The 18626-nt window shown below is 43.3% G+C and overlaps 1 protein-coding gene across 1 annotated transcript in view; it reads right to left on the bottom strand.

Annotated features, from left to right (window-relative positions):
* ABCC2 (ATP binding cassette subfamily C member 2) overlaps nucleotides 1-18626 on the bottom strand; it is a 69203-nt gene that overhangs the window by 34106 nt on the left and 16471 nt on the right. The window contains exons 9-17 of the mRNA XM_060125420.1: nucleotides 18009-18186; nucleotides 14502-14756; nucleotides 13384-13449; nucleotides 11308-11445; nucleotides 10629-10775; nucleotides 9393-9477; nucleotides 8620-8686; nucleotides 7029-7155; nucleotides 4931-5107 (exon numbers count right to left, since the gene is read on the bottom strand). Of these exons, the coding sequence (XP_059981403.1) occupies nucleotides 4931-5107; nucleotides 7029-7155; nucleotides 8620-8686; nucleotides 9393-9477; nucleotides 10629-10775; nucleotides 11308-11445; nucleotides 13384-13449; nucleotides 14502-14756; nucleotides 18009-18186 (1240 nt within the window). The remainder of the gene's footprint in view (nucleotides 1-4930; nucleotides 5108-7028; nucleotides 7156-8619; nucleotides 8687-9392; nucleotides 9478-10628; nucleotides 10776-11307; nucleotides 11446-13383; nucleotides 13450-14501; nucleotides 14757-18008; nucleotides 18187-18626) is intronic.

The following is an 18626-nucleotide window of genomic DNA, read 5'->3' as shown; positions in this document are numbered from 1 at the left end:
CCCATCACCCTGATACCAAAACAAGACAAAGATACTCCAAAAAAAAAAGATTACAGACCAATATCACTGATGAATATAGATGCAAAAATCCTCAACAAAATACTAGCAAACAGAATCCAGCAGCACATTAAAAGGATCATACACCATGATCAAGTGGGGTTTATTCCAGGAATGCAAGGATTCTTCAATATACGTAAATCAACCAACATGATACTCCATATTAACAAATTGAAGGAGAAAAACCATATGATCATCTCAATAGATGCAGAGAAAGCTTTTGACAAAATTCAACACCCATTTAGGATAAAAACCCTGCAGAAAGTAGGCATAGAGGGAACTTTCCTCAACATAATAACGGCCATATATGACAAACCCACAGCCAACATCGTCCTCAAGGGTGAAAAACTGAAAGCATTTCCACTAAGATCAGGAACAAGACAAGGTTGTCCACTCTCACCACTAATATTCAACATAGTTTTGGAAGTTTTAGCCACAGCAATCAAAGAAAAAGAAATAAAAGGAATCCAAATCGGAAAAGAAGTAAAGCTGTCACTGTTTGCAGATAACATGATACTATACATAGAGAATCCTAAAGATGCTACCAGAAAACTACTAGAGCTAATCCCTGAATTTGGTAAAGTAGCAGGATACAAAATTAATGCACAGAAATCTCACGCGTTCCTATACACTAATGATGAAAAATCTGAAAGTGAAATTAAGAAAACACTCCCATTTACCATTGCAATAAAAAGAATATCTAGGAATAAACCTACCTAAGGAGACAAAAGACCTGTATGCAGAAAATTATAAGACACTGATGAAAGAAATTAAAGATGATACAAATAGATGGAGAGATATACCATGTTCTTAGATTGGAAGAATCAACATTGGGAAAATGACTCTACTACCCAAGCAATCTACAGATTCAATGCAATCTCTATCAAACTACCACTGCCATTTTTCACAGAACTAGAGCAAAAAATTTCACAATTTGTATGGAAACAAAAAAGACCCTGAATAGCCAAAGCAATCTTAAGAAAGAAAAATGGAGCCGGAGTAATCAGGCTCCCTGACTTCAGACTATACTACAAAGCTACAGTAATCAAGACAGTATGGTACTGGCACAAAAACAGAAAGATACATCAATGGAACAGGATAGAAAGCCCAGAGATAAACCCATGCACATATGGTCACCTTATCTTTGATAAAGGAGGCAGGAATGTACAGTGGAGAAAGGACAGCCTCTTCAATAAGTGGTGCTGGGAAAACTGGACAGATACATGTAAAGGAATGAAATTAGAACACTCCCTAACACCATACATAAAAATAAGCTCAAAATGGATTAAAGACCTAAATATAAGGCCAGAAGCTATCAAACTCTTAGAGGAAAACATAGGCAGAACACTCTATGACATAAATCACAGCAAGATCCTTTTTGACCCACCTCCTAGAGAAAGGGAAATAAAAACAAAAATAAACAAATGGGACCTAGTGAAACTTAAAAGCTTTTGCACAGCAAGGGAAACCAGAAACAAGACCAAAAGACAACACTCAGGATGCGAGAAAATATTTGCAAATGAAGCAACTGACAAAGGACTAATCTCCAAAGTTTACAAGAAGCTCATGCAGCTCAATAACAAAAAAACAAACAACCCAATCCAAAAATGAGCAGAAGACCTAAATAGACATTTCTCCAAAGAAGATACACAGACTGCCAACAAACACATGAAAGAACTCTCAACATCATTAATCATTAGAGAAATGCAAATCAAAACTACAATGAGATATCATCTCACACCAGTCAGAATGGCCATCATCGGGCTTCCCTGGTGGCGCAGTGGTTGAGAGTCCGCCTGCCGATGCAGGGGACATGGATGGGTTCGTGCCCCGGTCCGGGAAGATCCCACATGCCGCGGAGCGGCTGGGCCCGTGAGCCATGGCCACTGAGCCTGCGCGTCCGGAGCCTGTGCTCCACAACGGGAGAGGCCACAACAGTGAGAGGCCCGCATAACGCAAAACCCACCCCCCCAAAAAAAAAGAATGGCCATCATCAAAAAATTTAGAAACAATAAATGCTGGAGAGGGTGTGGAGAAAAGGGAACACTCTTGCACTGCTGGTTGGAATGTGAATTGGTTCAGCCACTATGGAGAACAGTATGGAGGTTCCTTAAAAAACTACAAATAGAACTACCATATGACCCAGCAATCCCACTACTGGGCATATACCCTGAGAAAACCAAAATTCAAAAAGAGTCATGTACCAAAATGTTCATTGCAGCTCTATTTACAATAGCCTGGAGATGGAAACAACCTAAGTGCCCATCATCAGATGAATGGATAAAGAAGATGTGGCACATATATACAATGGAATATTACTCAGCCATAAAAAGAAACGAAATTGAGCTATTTGTAATGAGGTGGAAAGACCTAGAGTCTGTCATACAGAGTGAAATAAGTCAGAAAGAGAAAGACAAATACCATATGCTAACACATATATATGGAATTTAAGAAAAAAAAAAGTCATGAAGAACCTAGGGGTAAGACAGGAATAAAGACCCAGACCTACTGGAGAACAGACTTGAGGATATGGGGAGGGGGAAGGGTGAGCTGTGACAGGGCGAGAGAGAGGCATGGACATATATACACTAACAAACGTAAGGTAGATAGCTAGTGGGAAGCAGCCACATGGCACAGGGTTATCGGCTCAGTGCTTTGTGACCGCCTGGAGGGGTGGGATAGGGAGGGTGGGAGGGAGGGAGACGCAAGAGGGAAGAGATATGGGAACATATGTATATGTATAACTGATTCACTTTGTTATAAAGCAAAAACTAACACAACATTGTAAAGCAATTATACCCCAATAAAGATGTTAAAAAATAAATAAAAATAGAACTACCATATGACCCAGCAATCCCACTACTGGGCCTATACCCTGAGAAAACCATAATTCAAAAAGAGTCATGTACCACAATATTCATTGCAGCTCTATTTACAATATCCACGACGTGGAAGCAACCTAAGTGTCCATCGACAGATGAATCGATAAAGATGTGGCACATATATACAATGGAATATTACTCAGCCATAAAATAACAAAATTGAGTTATTTGTAGTGAGGTGGATGGACCTAGAGTCTGTCATACAGAGTGAAGTAAGTCTGAAAGAGAAAAACAAATACCATATGGTAACACATATATATGGAATCTAAAACAAGTGGTTCTGAAGAACATAGGGGCAGGATAGGAATAAAGATGCAGACATAGAGAATGAACTTGAGGACACAGGGAGGGCGAAAGTAAGTGGGACGAAGTTAGAGAGTGGTATGGACATATATACACTACCAAATGTAAAATATATAGCTAGTGGGAAACAGCCACATCAGCTCAGTGCTTTGTGACCACCTAGAAGGCTGGGATAGGGACGGTGGGAGGGAGATGCATGAGGGAGGAGATATGGGGATATATGTGTATGTATGGCTGATTCTCTTTGTTATAAAGCAGAAAGTAACACACCATTGTAAAGCAATTATACTGCAATAAGGATGTTAAAAGAAAAAAAAGCCTCTGTTGCAATGCAGGGGACACCAGTTCGATCCTTGGTTGGGGAACTAAGATCCCACATGCTGTGGGAAAATTAAGCCCACGTGCCACAGCTAAAGAGCCCAGGTGCCACAATTACAGAGCTCATATACTCTGGATCCCATATGCCGCAACTAGAGAGAAGCCTGCACACGCACCACAACGAAGTGAAGAGCCCATGCGCCACAATGAAAGATCACACATGCCACAACTAACACCCAACACAGCCAATAAATACATAAATATTTTAAATATTTTAAAATATTTAAAAATAATAATTTTAAAATATTTTAAAATAATAATAATAAAAAAACCATTCCCTGAAAGCTATTGAGGAGTTTGGGTCTTTTGAGCATGAGCTGACCATTCTCCTTGCTGGGCCCTGCAATAAACACTGTACTTTCATTCACCACAACGTAACGTCAGTAGATTGGCTGTGCTGTGTGGTGGGCAGCCAGACCCAAGTTCAGTTCAGTAACACAAGTTCCTTTATACAAATAAATATCTTTGATTCAAATAAATAACTTTAGCCCCAATAATTAAAAGCATGGCCAACTTACCATTTTATATCATATAATTTACTTATTTTGTTGTTGTTGTTGCTTCTTCCCCATGAGAATGTAGAGCTATCAGGGTAGATTTCCTCTGTTTGTGGATGTAACTCCAGCACTTAAAATAGTGTGTGGCACATAGTAGGTACTCAATAAAAATATGCTGCATTAATGAACAAAATCATTCTAGAGCTATATCTTCACTAGTCTTCTAACATCTCAAGATCTTTCCCCAAAAAACTGCTATATTCATGTTTAGTAATGGGGAAAGAGTGTAAAAACATCCCAAATATGTAGTAATCAGGGATTTCTAAACAAATTATACTATATTCATATAATTCAAAACAGTCATTAAAAATTAATTTTTAAGAAAGGCATTTGACAACATGAGAAAATAATATACTCTAAATTTCTATGTGTTCAAAGCAGATTATTAGAACCGTACTCTGGTCCTCACTGGTATACAGAAGTAGAGTCAGGACAACTAGGCTCTGGTCTGCCTCTGGCCCTCCACCTGTGAGGTCAAATTTGGGTCAGCTCCTTCTTAGTTAACCTCTCAGGTCCTAGCCTCGTCATCTCTCCTTTAGATTACACAGTTCCTATATTTGCTTCTAGGTACAAAATTTTAAATTTCTGAGTTATTTGCACAAAATATTGTGCAAACTCATGTTTTCTGGTGTTTGTTCCAGGCTTGACCATCAAAATTGATCAACTATTTTACTGTCATGTACTTCTTCACCACCCTTACTCTTTTCCTTCACTATTTCTTCACCCTTCAAGGCCCCTTGGTGTCCCAAGTACCTTCTCTCCAATCTCAGCCAGATCTCCCCCAGGCAGCACTTCCAAGTCGGGGAAGAGGGCACAGGCCTCCAGAACTTGCTGGTATTTCTTTTCATCCAACTCTGACCCAAAAAGGATGTTGTCCTTTATGGTGCCGTTCTGGATCCAGGACTGCTGCGGGACATAGGCTACAGTGCCCTAGGACGGGAAGGGTCAGACCATATGACAGTTTTGTTCCTCTGGAAATGCAGTGTTGAAGGAGGGGGTGGCAGGAGTTGGGAGGAAAAAATGGAATGTAGATTTTTTAAAAATGTCAGGCTGACTGAGCAATTGATATTTATAAAGGTGCACGTATTTATTGCACCATCCAGGGAGAAAGATTCAATATCCTATGCATCATTTGAAGTCTCCATTTTTGGACTATCACTCTCTAGCCATGATCCAAAAAATGGAGGATGACTGCACGTGCTGCTTCTAGAACAGGCTTTTAGTCAGACCCCAAAGAGTTTACTAGGACCAACAGAGGGCCAACACTGATGGGGGAATGGTGTAGACAACATCTTAGGAAGCAAGAACTAAGAGATTGAAATTTGGGTGCCAGACTGATGCACAAAACAGATCGTGTCAAATGAGAGATGGAGCCTGATAAACACCTGTGTTTGAGGACAAACCCAGTTATGAGTTAGCAAGAAAAAGCTTCTTGAAAGGAGTTAGGAGGCAGTTAAATCTGTAGAGTCTGCTCTGCTATACTGCATGTTTATTTAATGCAAATTATCTCATTAGTAATCAGTAAATCAGGGAATAATGTCAGTATAATGTGGAAGAAGTGTTGGTTCTTAAAATTTTTCCAAGCATGTCAGTGTAAAGCAATTAGGGGCAAGCTTTCTTATAATTAAGAAGAAAGGCTTAGCAATATATGAAGATCTTAAGAAAAGCTAAACATCTATAGACGTGCCTCTTTTTGGTGTGAGTAGTGGCTGGTTAAATGATTCCAAATACCTGTAATTTCCCCTAAATTTAGCTCTCTGGGGAAGCTGAGAGTACTGATGGAGATGCCATGAAAACATTTCCTCTCTATTTAAAAAAATAATAATTGACGACATCTATACTCTATGTCATGTTTTTGTACTGGAAGCAAGTGCCCTCAAACACCCAGCTCTCGGGCTTCCCTGGTGGCGCAGTGGTTGTGAGTCCGCCTGCCGATGCAGGGGACGTGGGTTTGTGCCCCGGTCCGGGAAGATCCCACGTGCCGCGGAGCAGCTGGGCCCGTGAGCCATGGCCGCTGAGCCTGCGCATCCGGAGCCTGTGCTCCGCAACGGGAGAGGCCACGACAGTGAGAGGCCCGCGTACCGCAAAAAAAAAAAAAATACCCAGCTCTCAAAGGAAGAGGTGAGAGGCCCAGAACTAATTGTGAAGCTGGGCGTAATTGTCAGTGGAGATTTTACAGTGCTACTGTTTTTGTTTTTTGGTTTTTTTTGCGGTACGCGGGCCTCTCACTGTCGTGGCCTCTCCCGTTGCGGAGCACAGGCTCCGCACGCGCAGGCTCAGCGGCCATGGCTCACGGACCCAGCGGCTCCGCGGCACGTGGGATCTTCCCGGACCGGGGCACGAACCCGCGTCCCCTGCATCGGCAGGCGGACTCTCAACCACTGCGCCACCAGGGAAGCCCAGTGCTGCTGTTTTAATTGTTATCGCTGTTGTTGTTTTTGTTGCTACCCTGTTTACAAAGTTACATATGTTTTTAATGATCTGTTGCAACTCTTTCCCCCAGGTCCTATTATTTTTATTGTACGGTTTCGCAGAACGTGAGGTTTTCAGAAACACAGATATAGAATTACCTATACTTTGATAGAAGACATCTCTGTTCAAGTTTTCAAACTTTAGTATGCATATGAGAATCACCTGGGGAGCTCATTAAAAATGCAGGTTTTTAGAATCTACCCCAGAGTATGATTATATATGTGGGGTGGGGCAAAGAATCTACCATTTCTCCACGACCTCACCTACAGCAACATGACAGGAGTAGTTATCAGATTCTAGTTCATTCTCCCAATGAGAAGGCAGCGCCAAGAGACCACATTTGAGTGTCAGAAGCCTTCTCCTTGGCATTCCTTCTCACCTTGACCGTGATGTGCCCGTGGACATTTTCCATTTCTCCCAGCATGGCTGACATCAAGGAGGATTTCCCAGAGCCCACAGTGCCCACCACAGCCACCAGTTGGCCTGGCATAATGTCTAGGTTCACGCTGAAAGACAGAAGTGCACTTGAAAGAGAAGGGCGTGTGGAGGGGTGTTATTCAGGAGAATTTCAAGCCACTTCTCAGACGCTCCATAGGAAGTCTGATTATTAGGAGATTTTCCCTCAAGATTGGAAAATTTGTCTTGCATATACAATACTCCAAAGTATTTCTCTAATGATTTTTTTTCTGCTCTAAGAGTTTCGAGAGTAAGTCCTCATATATAAGTTGTTTGTGCCAAATGTGAGTTTCCACTGGAAAAATTATTTTAGAACCAACGTGGTACCACTGAACAAGACCCTATTGGTTCAAGTCCCAACTCTGCCACTGCCGAGCTGTGTGATCTTGGAGGGCCACTTCTCCTGGACTCTCGTTTCTAAACTAATGGGGTTGGACCAGATTAATGTATCCCGAAGTTGGCCATTCAATGAGAATAACCATTCAATAAAACACTTGCTGAAAGCACAGATTCCCTGCTCCCCTCCCCCGGAGATCTGGCTGAGTCTGACTGGGGAGGGGCCCACACTGGGCCAGGCTCCTGGAAACTCTCTATTCTGGCCCTATTATTTGAGTCCCTAGAACATTAGGAACATGGGGAACTTGTTCACAGGCTTTCTGAACCTGCCCCTTGAGCTGGACTCCTTCCAGACATCCTACTAGCAAAGTGGGAGCTATGTCCACTCTACTCTGCAAAGTGAGGCTTTCAGGTTGGGAAGGTTCAGAGGTGGGGCTTCTTGCCTGACACATGCTGGGGCAAGCTCCAGAGTCCATATTAAAGGATCTAGGAATAGGAGAGAAATGTGGAAAGTTCTGGGTGTAGCAGGGAGATGATCAGGTATACTCAGTTGTGAAGAAAATATCTGGCCTGCTTGGGCTCCCGGTGTGCTCTGTGGTGCTGTGCTCAGTGGCTGAGTTGGCCGTACCAGTACATGCAGTGCTTAAGGAACACGTTACATGCAGCAATGTGGCAAGAAAGGGTTGGCTTAAGGCAGGGGAATGTGAGAATGGGTTATGTAGATGAAAAATTCCAGATCTGAAGTTGATTATAGAGGCAGCTCCCAACAACCACTCTGGGCAAAGAAGGCAGACTTTTCTTGATTACTATTCTTAAGTGAATAAATGAACTTAAATTGAGTTCAGGTTCTTGTGTGTATCCACTACCATACCCAGAGACCTACCTGCCAACCCTGCACTACCTCCATCCAGTCTGGAGAATAAATGTCTTCATAGGCTCTCAGCTGGACGCACACTGTCCCACAGTAGGAGAGCAGGGTAGCAGATGTAGTTACAGGGACAGGGGCTCAGGATCTTTGCTGTCAGTTCATCCCTCCAAGAGTTTAGCCTGCACTAGTCTCTAACTGAACACATGTACATAGCTCGTTTCCCCATGTATTATATTACATGGAATTTTTCAATAACAAGACTGGCAAGGAGAATCCTAAAAAACAGCAAGAGGAAAAGGAGGCAACTCACTCTTGGATTGTGACTTCCGAATTGTGGTCCCAGGTAAAGGATGCCTCAGAAAACTGCACAGCTTTGTCTGTTGAGAAAAAGTCCCCTCTTTAAGTCAGATGTAGGTCCCCACATGTCTGTCTGCCCTTTCTTAGCCTTCAGGTGTCCCTCACTGCTTCCTCCAGCAGAGCCCAAGATTGCCTCTGTCAGGTGCTGACTGCTGAGCTGACAAGAGGCCAATGAAAGGTCCTGGGATGATACCAAGAGTTGCCTGCATACGATGTCCTTTTTTTACTTAGGAGTCCCAAGCCTGTTGGTAGCCCAGATTCTTGATCTACAGACAGTCTGGGTACATTCCCAGGCCCTCTGTTGCCTAGTCTTGTATAAATTCCACTTCTGAATATAAACTCAGCCATTCCCTGCCCTGGATTCCAGACCCACTGCTCCTTCTGGCTATGATGCCCCCCAGTCCTTAAACCTTTAGAACTTGTGTGTTCTTTCACTCCAGCCTGTCTTCCCAATTCCACATGCTTGGCTCCATTCTGACTTGTTTTCTAGATCCTTTGCAGGATTCCCTGCTTATCCTCAGAATAGCTGCCCCAGCTTAGCTTGGCAATCTGGCTAAGCAATCTGTTCTAAATGAAAGCATAATTTAAGTAATAATGGTATGGATACTGTGCAAATATAGGTGCAAGGTAAGTCCCCTAGCTTTCCCTTTCCATCAGTTCCTTGCTGCAAAGTACTGGTGCCGGCACTGTGAATATATATGGGATGCAACTTCCAAATTCACTTACCAAAATTGCAGTCATGTCGAATGGCAGATGTGTCCAAGTCATCCCCTCCCAAATATTTCTCTAGCCGTTCTACGGAAACACTGGCCTAGAGAAGGACATAAAGGATAAAAAAAACCTCAGTGACAAGCACAAGTAGAGGAGTTTGACTCCATCATCAGCCTTGGATGTGGAAGCAGATAGTCGACCTGCCAAGCTTCTTGCCCATGATTTGCTATTTGCCACACCTGGAACCTCTGGCCCCTACCCTCAGCCCCTCCCCAGCGTGATTCAGCCACACCTCAGCCCTGGGGGCCAGCCCACTCTGCACAGAGGGAAATTAAGATGCTCTATTTCAGCCCCTCAGAAAACTCACTGTGGTGTGGGGGGAGGTCAGTTCTACTGCTCTCTTTGGACCTAGTTCCAGAAACTGTCTTCTGCCTTCTAAGACAAAACTTCTGTCTGGTTCTGGTAACTGGGCCCCTGGCATGTTCTTCTTTAACTGAGTCCATGACCCATACGGTGCCTCACTGCCCACATGCCATGGTCATCAGGCCCCTTTGTCATGCAGGGAGCTGTCACCACTGCTGATCCTGCTTTTGCTCTCTATGCGATAAGCTATCTGAATCTAAAAAGAGCATGTTATTTATCAGCCAAATCTATCAGCCTTCCTTAACACCCTCCAGTACCAGGAGAGGTCTTTTCCTAAACCCCAGTCCTTCCTATGGCCTGAGCTGTCTGAAGCCAGCCACCTCCAGGATGAATGCAGGTCGCCACACTTTGTCATCCTGGCTGCCTCACCAGTCTGCCACCTGCCCTGTGAACGTCCTCCTGAGGTCTGGTACCTGGTCTATCTCAGTGACTGTGCTCAGTTTTCAGGACCCAAACACTCCCTACGGCCCATTTTCTGACACCTTGAGGCTCCCAGGTTGCGTTTGGTTTTACCACCATGTACGTGGCTTCATCCAAAGAGAAGCCTTTTCTCTCCTTTTGTGCCATGTTTCCCTAATGCTCCATAAATACCTCACAAGGAGATGGATGAGACTGGGATGATTATCCTCAGTTTATAGTCAGAAAAACTGGGGCTCAATGAGCTTGTGATTTTACTAAATCAAACTGTTGGTCTCCAGAGACCAAAAAAATCTCTCTAATTGAAGGTTCACCAGCAGAAGCTAGAAATGAGATATGACAGACCAGTCATTCTGGACTCTAAGGCTTTTAACCAGAGCTAATCAGTTAGCAGTGAGAGTTCCTACCCACCTGGAGCATGGTGGAGACTATCATGGGAAGCATGCTCATGGGAAAGCGCAGGATATTGAAGAGGGTGATGGAGGTGAAGGCCTTTTCTGCATCCAGAATATTACTGCTATCCACCAGGACGTAAACGGAAAACGTGATCACAGACACCTGGAAAAGCAAAGCCATCAGTGATTTACTCCTAACAGGGATCAAGCAGCCTTGTTCTAAGTCTCAGGAACACAGTACTGTGTCACAGTTGAAGGAGTCTTAGGGATTATCTCAACCCTCCCATGTTACAGATGAGAAACCTGAGCCCAGAAGAGGAAACATCTTGCCTAAGGTCATAAAGTCAACTAATGGCATTGCTGGGACCAGAGCTCGAGTCTCCTGGCTCCTGTTATCAGTGTTCCTTCCGCTACAGACCCACGCGGCCTCCCCAAGAAGATGAGAAGCCTTCCCACGCAGACCATGCCTGGATACCACATTCACGCTGAACCCCCTGGAAACTTGCTCTGGGCGGCAAGACCACCAAATTGTGCACAAGGGTGAAACTAGATTTGGGGACATGAGGTAGGAATAGCAGCATGAGGACTTGATGAGCCCCTGGATTTCAGGGTCAGGCCTACAGGTGCGGGCAGTCTATCTAAACAGACCTTCTTCTCCAGGAAGCTGACCCAGCCCACTGACTCCTGTCACTCACCAGCACCGGAGTTAAGTATAAGAGAAATATCATCACAGACTGCAACTGCCCAAACGTCAGCAGGTTCCTGAGCTCTTTCTTACGAAGGTCGTGGACTTGGTTTTGGAATGAAGGTTCCCAGGCAAAATATTTCAGGATCTAATAGGATAGAAAACAGCACAGCTTACACTGGTGCCCCAAAAGGACATCAGGTGCATACCATCCACCCATGTTTTAGGATATACTCCCCAAAATTGGGGAAGTAGAAATTCAGATTATAAAGTGCGATTACAGAAAGGTAACTTGTCTTTGTTGACAACTTACTAGGTATACAACGTTCTATATACATTATCTTACTTAGTCCTAAGTGTGACCAACTATCCCACTTTGCCTGGGATTAAAGGTTGCCCAGGATATGGGGCTTTCAGTGCTAAACCCAGAAAGTTCTGGGCAAACCAGGAAGAGGTAGCCACCTACTCTAACAGAATTACTGCATCCATTTTAACAATAAGGAAACAGGTTGAGAGAGACTAAGTAACTTGCCCAAAGTCACCATCCTAGTGAGTGGTAGAGCTGAGACCCGAAACCAGGTCTATGTTTTCATCTTGCCACATTGGCAAGAAGGCATATAGAGCTCTGTGTGGAGAAATAGCAGGATGTTCAAAGGGGCCTCTGTTTCATTTTCAAGAGGTTTAGGGTAATATTAAAGTCCATGAATTCAAAAACAACGTATATATTAAAAAAGAATTTATTGGTCACCTTTGAAGGATGAAAATGCATTATTTTGAAATCTAGTAAATAGAGGAAAGAAGCCTGTATTTATCCTGCCTATCCTGTACAAACTTTATTTTAGGGTAACCAACTAGCTGATTAAAGATCATTCTTCATTACACAATTCCAGCTAAGCAATGGCAAAGGAATAATGGAATTAAAGCATCACCCTTTTGCAACTACTAATGAAATAACAGAATAAGGCAATGATTATCAGTGGCTGCTAAAACCTTTATGACAGTGGTTTTCAACTTTGGCTGCATATTAGAATCACTTAGGGAGCTTTCAAAAAAATATATATATATATATACACACCCCCCCAGAGAGTCCAAAAAAATGGTTTGAAGTAGGCCCCAAGCCTCAGTGGGTTTACAAACTTCCCAGGGGATTGAAATGTGCTGCCGGGGCCACAAATCACTACTCTGGGTGAAAGAACAGCAGGAAACACAATAAGGGATGAGTCAGGCTGACAACGCCTGGACCCCATAAACACTCATCATCGCTAAGTTAGGAAGCAAGCACTCTCTGAAAGTATCCTTGCCCCTCAACCCCACCCCAAACAAACAAACACAAGAAACAAACAAGCCAAAATATACTCAAGCCTCTAGATCTAACCACCAATTTACAAGAAACATTGGAACAAGACAACTTGTTTTCTCTAAAATGACCAAATGACTACTGTAGATCAAAAGCACTGTCAACTAAATGCCATGTATGGACAGTTTTTGGATCCTTATTCAAACTAACCAACGGTAAAATAAAATTAAAAAGACATGTATGAGGTAATTGGGGAAATTTAATGGTATCAAAGGACTGTTTTTTTTTTTTTCAGGTATGCTATTGGTATTGTGGTTATGTTAAAAAAATGAAGTCCTTATTTTAGAAATACATACCCAGTATTTACAAATGAAATGACAAAATATCTGAGATTTGATTTTAAATAATCTAGCAGGGCATGAAGTGGAGAGTGGGGATATAGATGAAACAAATTAGGTCATGCTGATAATTGCTGGAGCTAGGTGATAAATCCATGGGGCTTCATTAAACCATTCTCTTTACTTTTGTGCACATTTGACAATCTCTACAGTAAAATACAAAAACGAAACAAGCCATTTAACATAATTAAATAGAAATCATGATCAAAAGAGGTCCTGAGAGGAGTACCAGGACAAGAAACAGGAGACTTCCGGGCTAATGAATCAGAAGTCATGGGACACATCACAGGCCCAGAAGCAGAAGTCCACAACCTCTAGCAAGTTTGTTAAGCCCAAGAACCCAATGTTGCCGTCATTGTGCCCAGAGAGTCACCTACACTCAGCTTCTTACCTTGATCCCACTGAGAACCTCATTCATGATCTTTAAACGGTTGTCTTTATACTTCATATTTTTAACCTGCCAGGAAAAAGTGAAACAAACACAGAACACACTTCCATGTGAGAGGGTCCAGATTTGCTGCAGATACTAAATCTCAGTGGTGCTTGTGGCTGTCACTTGGTGAGAACTTGAGGTGCCCAGTGATGGGCTGTCTCTCCCACTCTCCTCCTTGCCTCCCCACCCCTGCCACACCCACCTTCTTTCTGAACCTGAACAGCCTTGGCCCGACTGTGCCCTCCTCCTAGGTTGTTTTTTCCATAGCTTCCTCCTTCACATTCAGGTTGGTGTTGTTCAGAGCTCAGCTCAATGTCCCCTCCTCACAGAGGTCATTCCTGATCCCATAACCTAACACTGCCACCCACCCACTCACTAGCATATCACCCTGTTGAATTCTCTGCATAGTACTTATCATAACTGACATTTTCCTTCTTTGCTTTTACTTGTTTATGGCCTGAATCTCCACCCCAAGTAGAACGTAAGTTCCACAAGAGCAAGAGCCTTGTCTAATTTGCTGCTGTGTTCCCCCCAAAATAGGATATACAAAAAATATTTTTAAAATATTTGCAACTAAATGAATGCAAAACAAATGGACTAAATGGCATACGCCACTGAGTTCACCCATCCAAAATATGATTTCTGGCATAGCTAACAACTGCCCACATGGAGCCCTGCTACCTGGTGGTAGCAGGGTTGATTGCCAGGATTTAGGCCTAAAGTTTGGGTTGCTCATGTGACTGCTCTGTGTGGCTGGTTTGCATTACTATGATGGAGAAACAGGGCCAATAATCACTGTGCTAATAACAGCCCAGTGGAGCAGGGTGTAAGAGTTACATGCAGGGTCCCTGGGCAGCTCTTCTCTTTCCAATGAGGAACATGAATCAAGACAGTATATAAACCCTAAGAGTGGTGAGAAGATGAAAAGGGAAGATAAAGCCAAGCTCATCTGAGACAGTGGCAAGTCTTCTACCAGCTTTGCGTTGCTCAAACTCCAATCACAAGTCAGAATAGAGGAAATAAAAGACTTTAGACTTTGAAGAACATAAACATGTCCCCAGTGACTGTTTCTTTACCTGAATAGCCCTATTCTTGGTGGCAATTACCCCATTAATTGGGATTAGGAGCACCATCACCCCAACACCTGCTAAGACTGAGGGTCCCAACTCTGCCCACAGGAAGTAGATGGACAAGGAAATCTGTAGAACATTTGACCACAGCAGGTGGATGAAGTTGGTCACGTCCATGAGCTTCTGGGCGTCCACAGACATCAGGTTCACTGTTTCTCCAATGGTGTACTGCTTCCTGGCCTGGTTGGATAGAGTCAGCGCCTAAAAACAAAGATTGGAATTGGGACACCTGGACAAGGCCAAGGATACTGGGGAGTGAGAGGGAAATTCAGGAAGGAAGTGAAAGACAGTAGAAGGATGGGCTCCATATGGACACAACTTTTCCAAAGGGCTGGGATCTTCTTGCCACTAAATCTTTTTTTTTTTTTTTGAGGTACGCAGGCCTCTCACTGCTGTGGCCTCTCCCGTTGCGGAGCACAGGCTCCGGACGCGCAGGCTCAGTGGCCATGGCTCACGGGCCCAGCTGCTCCACGACATGTGGGATCTTCCTGGACTGGGGCATGAACCCATGTCCCCTGCATCAGCAGGCGGACTCTCAACCACTGCGCCACCAGGGAAGTCCTTGCCACTAAATCTTACACACAGTGTTCTCTCATTCTTGGCCACTCTTTCCTGCTATTCCTACCTTCCCCAACATCTGTTCCTCCACACACTTTTTTTGCTCAGAAAAGTCCTATTTATCTCTTAGTGTCAACTTAGATGGAACTTCTTCTCAGAAGACTTCCCTGACTCCCAAGTTTAGGTGAGATATTTCTCCTGTGTATTCCCCTAACAACCCGTGCTTACCTCTGCCATGACACTCACCACACTTCACTGCGTAATTTTGTTTTTCTATTTCTCCACCAGTTGTAAACTCTGTAAGGACAAGGGCTACATCTGTCCAATTCACTACCGCTTTCACATGCACACAGTAGGGAAACCAAATACTGAAGGATGGAAGGAACGGAGGGATGAAAGGAAGAAGCATGTATTCATTCTTGCCTTGCAGACTTTAATGTGGCAATGTTATTTGGAGCCATACTGTGAGGAGGTTGCAACCATTCCCAAGGAGGACAGAGATCTTAAAATGGTGAGGAAAGCTGCGGGGTTCACACACTGGAAGCAAAATGACTTATTGTCAGGAATTTGAGGGCAATATCTAGATGCCTGAATCTTGCAGCATGAGCCTCTTGTTCTCTTGTTAGAGAGATCAGAAGGCTGACACCCACAGTCTGTCACTTACAGCAGTGCCTTGTACAAATGCTCCCAGACAAGGGGCTGGAGGGTGGGTGGTGGCTGCATGAAACCAGCTTGTACTACGCTCACCAAGCCACCCTCTGGTGTGGGCTACATCTTTCCAGAGGAATGAAAGCCTTCTTCTAATTCCCACAAGGCAGTATATGGGCTATGAGTGGCCCTAGAGATCACCTTCATCCTCCTCCTAGAAGCTCTACTGTCACCTTACTCCATCAATAAAGTCTTTAGAATATATCAGGATTCTTGGTTGTACAGTAAAAAGAAGGAAATTTCCTAAAATGTTAGGCTACCAAGGTTCTAGAGACATCATTTCACTGCTATGCCTCCCCTTTGGTATTGAAAAACAAAAACAAAAAGTAACATCTAATTACCCTTCAAGGTAATCACTATACTTTTCTTTTTTCAATAAATCTTTGTAAAGTGGTAAAGTCATTAATTTAGTCCCAGTAGCCCTTGTCTAGAGGCAGGTCTTGTCTATGTGATTCTAGGCATTGAAGTGATCTAAGCCCTACTTCTCTGTAAACTAGGGGTAATGCAGTTACTTCCCAGGGCTAAGAATTGATAATGGATGTAAAAAATGTTTCATAACATTTCATAAATGAAGCATAATCTAAACATATAAAATTAGTCAATTTTAAATTCTATTTTAGGGCCTTCCCTGGTGGTCCAGTGGTTAAGACTTCGCCTTCCAATGCCCGGGGTGCAGGTTCGATCCCTGGTCAGGGAGCTAAGATCCCACATGCCTTGGGGCCAAAAAAACAAAACATAAAACAGAAGCAATACTGTAACAAATTCAATAAAAACTTTAAAAATGGTCCACATCAAACAAAATCTTTAAAAAAAAATTCTATTTTAGTAGCAATATTTATTTGAATGAAGGTCTCATTAAGGGCTCTATCTTTATGGATTGTAACAGTTGCAAAACTTGGAACATATCAATATTAAGAATCAAAGTAGTGGAAATGAATCATCACAATTGTAAAAGTGTACGTTCATAGAAATGTCTGAGACAGCCTGGTTAGTGACCTCATATCCTGCAAACCAGCAGAAATACAGTATCTCCAGAAGGAATAAGGGGATTAAAATTTTAATTTTGGAGAAGACAAATTCCAGTGTGAGGGTATCTGGGAGTTCAAAGAACTTGACCAGACTTCTGATCTAAAGACATTTGGATCACCTCTCTGGGTCTCTCTCATCTACTCAGGAAAGACAAAAGACACACTGGAGTCTTAAGAGAGGAAAGCAAAGGATAAAATCAGGAACTGTAACAGAGAAATCACTATGATGGAACACTCCAGTGGTGGATGAAAAAGAGGAAGAAAAGGCAACTGACTGATGTTCTGACCTATAAAAAGTATCATCATCTCCTAATGGATGAATTTTCTCCTCAGGCTTGTAGTCACTATTTTCATTTCTTTTTATTTATTTTTTAAATTGAGATATACTTGACTCTACTTTCATTTCTTAAGGGAAAAAAGGAGAATTCACCTTGGTGTCTAGGACGGAGGGAAATAAAGTTGCTCTGAGAAAGTTCAACATTAAAAGCAACGTGTCAGAGGGAAGATGGGGAAAATCATCTTAAGGAAATGGAATAGCTCCCAAGTCTGCAGAACTTAGTAACCAGTGTGAAGGTATTTACAAATCCAAAAAAGGAATCAGGCAGAGGACGTGTTGGTCGTTACTCAAGACTGAGAAAAAGAAGTTGCTAGGCAAAAGTCAGTCTGAGGAGATGGAGTCCTGGTTCACAGAGCGTTCTAGTCTATGGCAAAATTGTGATTTGAGATGGACACACCAGGTCTTATAAGCCAAGTTTCATGTAGTATTTGGTTTAAATGTTGGTGATTTGAAGAGTCTGCCCTTGGCCAGCTTCTTTTCTGACTTTACATTCTGTCCCAAGGTGTTGTCACCTTGTGGAGAGAGGGAGGAAGAGAGGGACGGTATGCAAGCCTTCAAAGCTGGAAGGCAGATCCCGGGCAGAGAACAGCTTGCCGGCTTTTCCCTGGAGTGCACCCCACCCCACACACACAGATGCTCTATGTCTGTATACACACTTTTCATTTTCATCTCCAAAGAAATATCTAAAGAAGGCTGTGTGTTTAGCCAAAATCCAGTGTTGAGATCAGTTATCATTTCCGTCAAATTTTCCTCAATCTGGGAGGAAATGCTCACGTTTACAAAGGGGATTTTCTTTGGTGATGCCTGGCATATTCCACTTACCTTCTTATATACAGAAGCCATGATGGTGGTCCGTACTTTCATGCCCAGCATAAAGCACAGTTTAAAGTAATACTGAAGGCAGACAGACTGGATGAGGGCCACGGCGAAGAAGAGGATTGAGTAGAGATACCCAGTCCACAGATATATGTCATGGTCATTTGCAAAGGAGATCAGCAATCTGCCAGAGCAAAACCAAGTAAGTGGCGCCGTCAAGCCTCCGAGGGCTCTTCACCCTCCTTGTGCACAGCCAGCTACGCTATCCTACCCGGTTGGTAACAAAAGTGACCAGAATTGTTCAATGCTCTTGGAAGACTGAGCTCCACAGCCATGCCAGCACTCTTGCCTTTTTTGGAGATAGGCAGCAAGGGCTAAGAGTTGACGACCCATGACCGTGAGACGGGATAACGTGTGCTCCACAAAGCTGCCACTGCAATGCTTTCTTTGACGCTCTCTTTCCCTACCCTCTGGTAAAAGAGGATGTTATGTAGCAAGTTGATTGATTCCTGGAAAGGAATTAGGACTTGTATCCAGCGCGAGTTAGAAGGGTTTCCCCTGGAGGATAGTTCATTCCATAGATCCTGGCAGACTGAAGTCCTGTCATGATTAACCCGAACCTCC

The sequence above is a fragment of the Lagenorhynchus albirostris genome, chromosome 16 (genome assembly GCF_949774975.1).
Source record: "Lagenorhynchus albirostris chromosome 16, mLagAlb1.1, whole genome shotgun sequence".
Classification (NCBI taxonomy): Eukaryota; Metazoa; Chordata; class Mammalia; order Artiodactyla; family Delphinidae; genus Lagenorhynchus; species Lagenorhynchus albirostris.
Note: the sequence above shows the minus strand (reverse complement) of the source record. Positions and strands in the feature narration are given on the sequence as shown.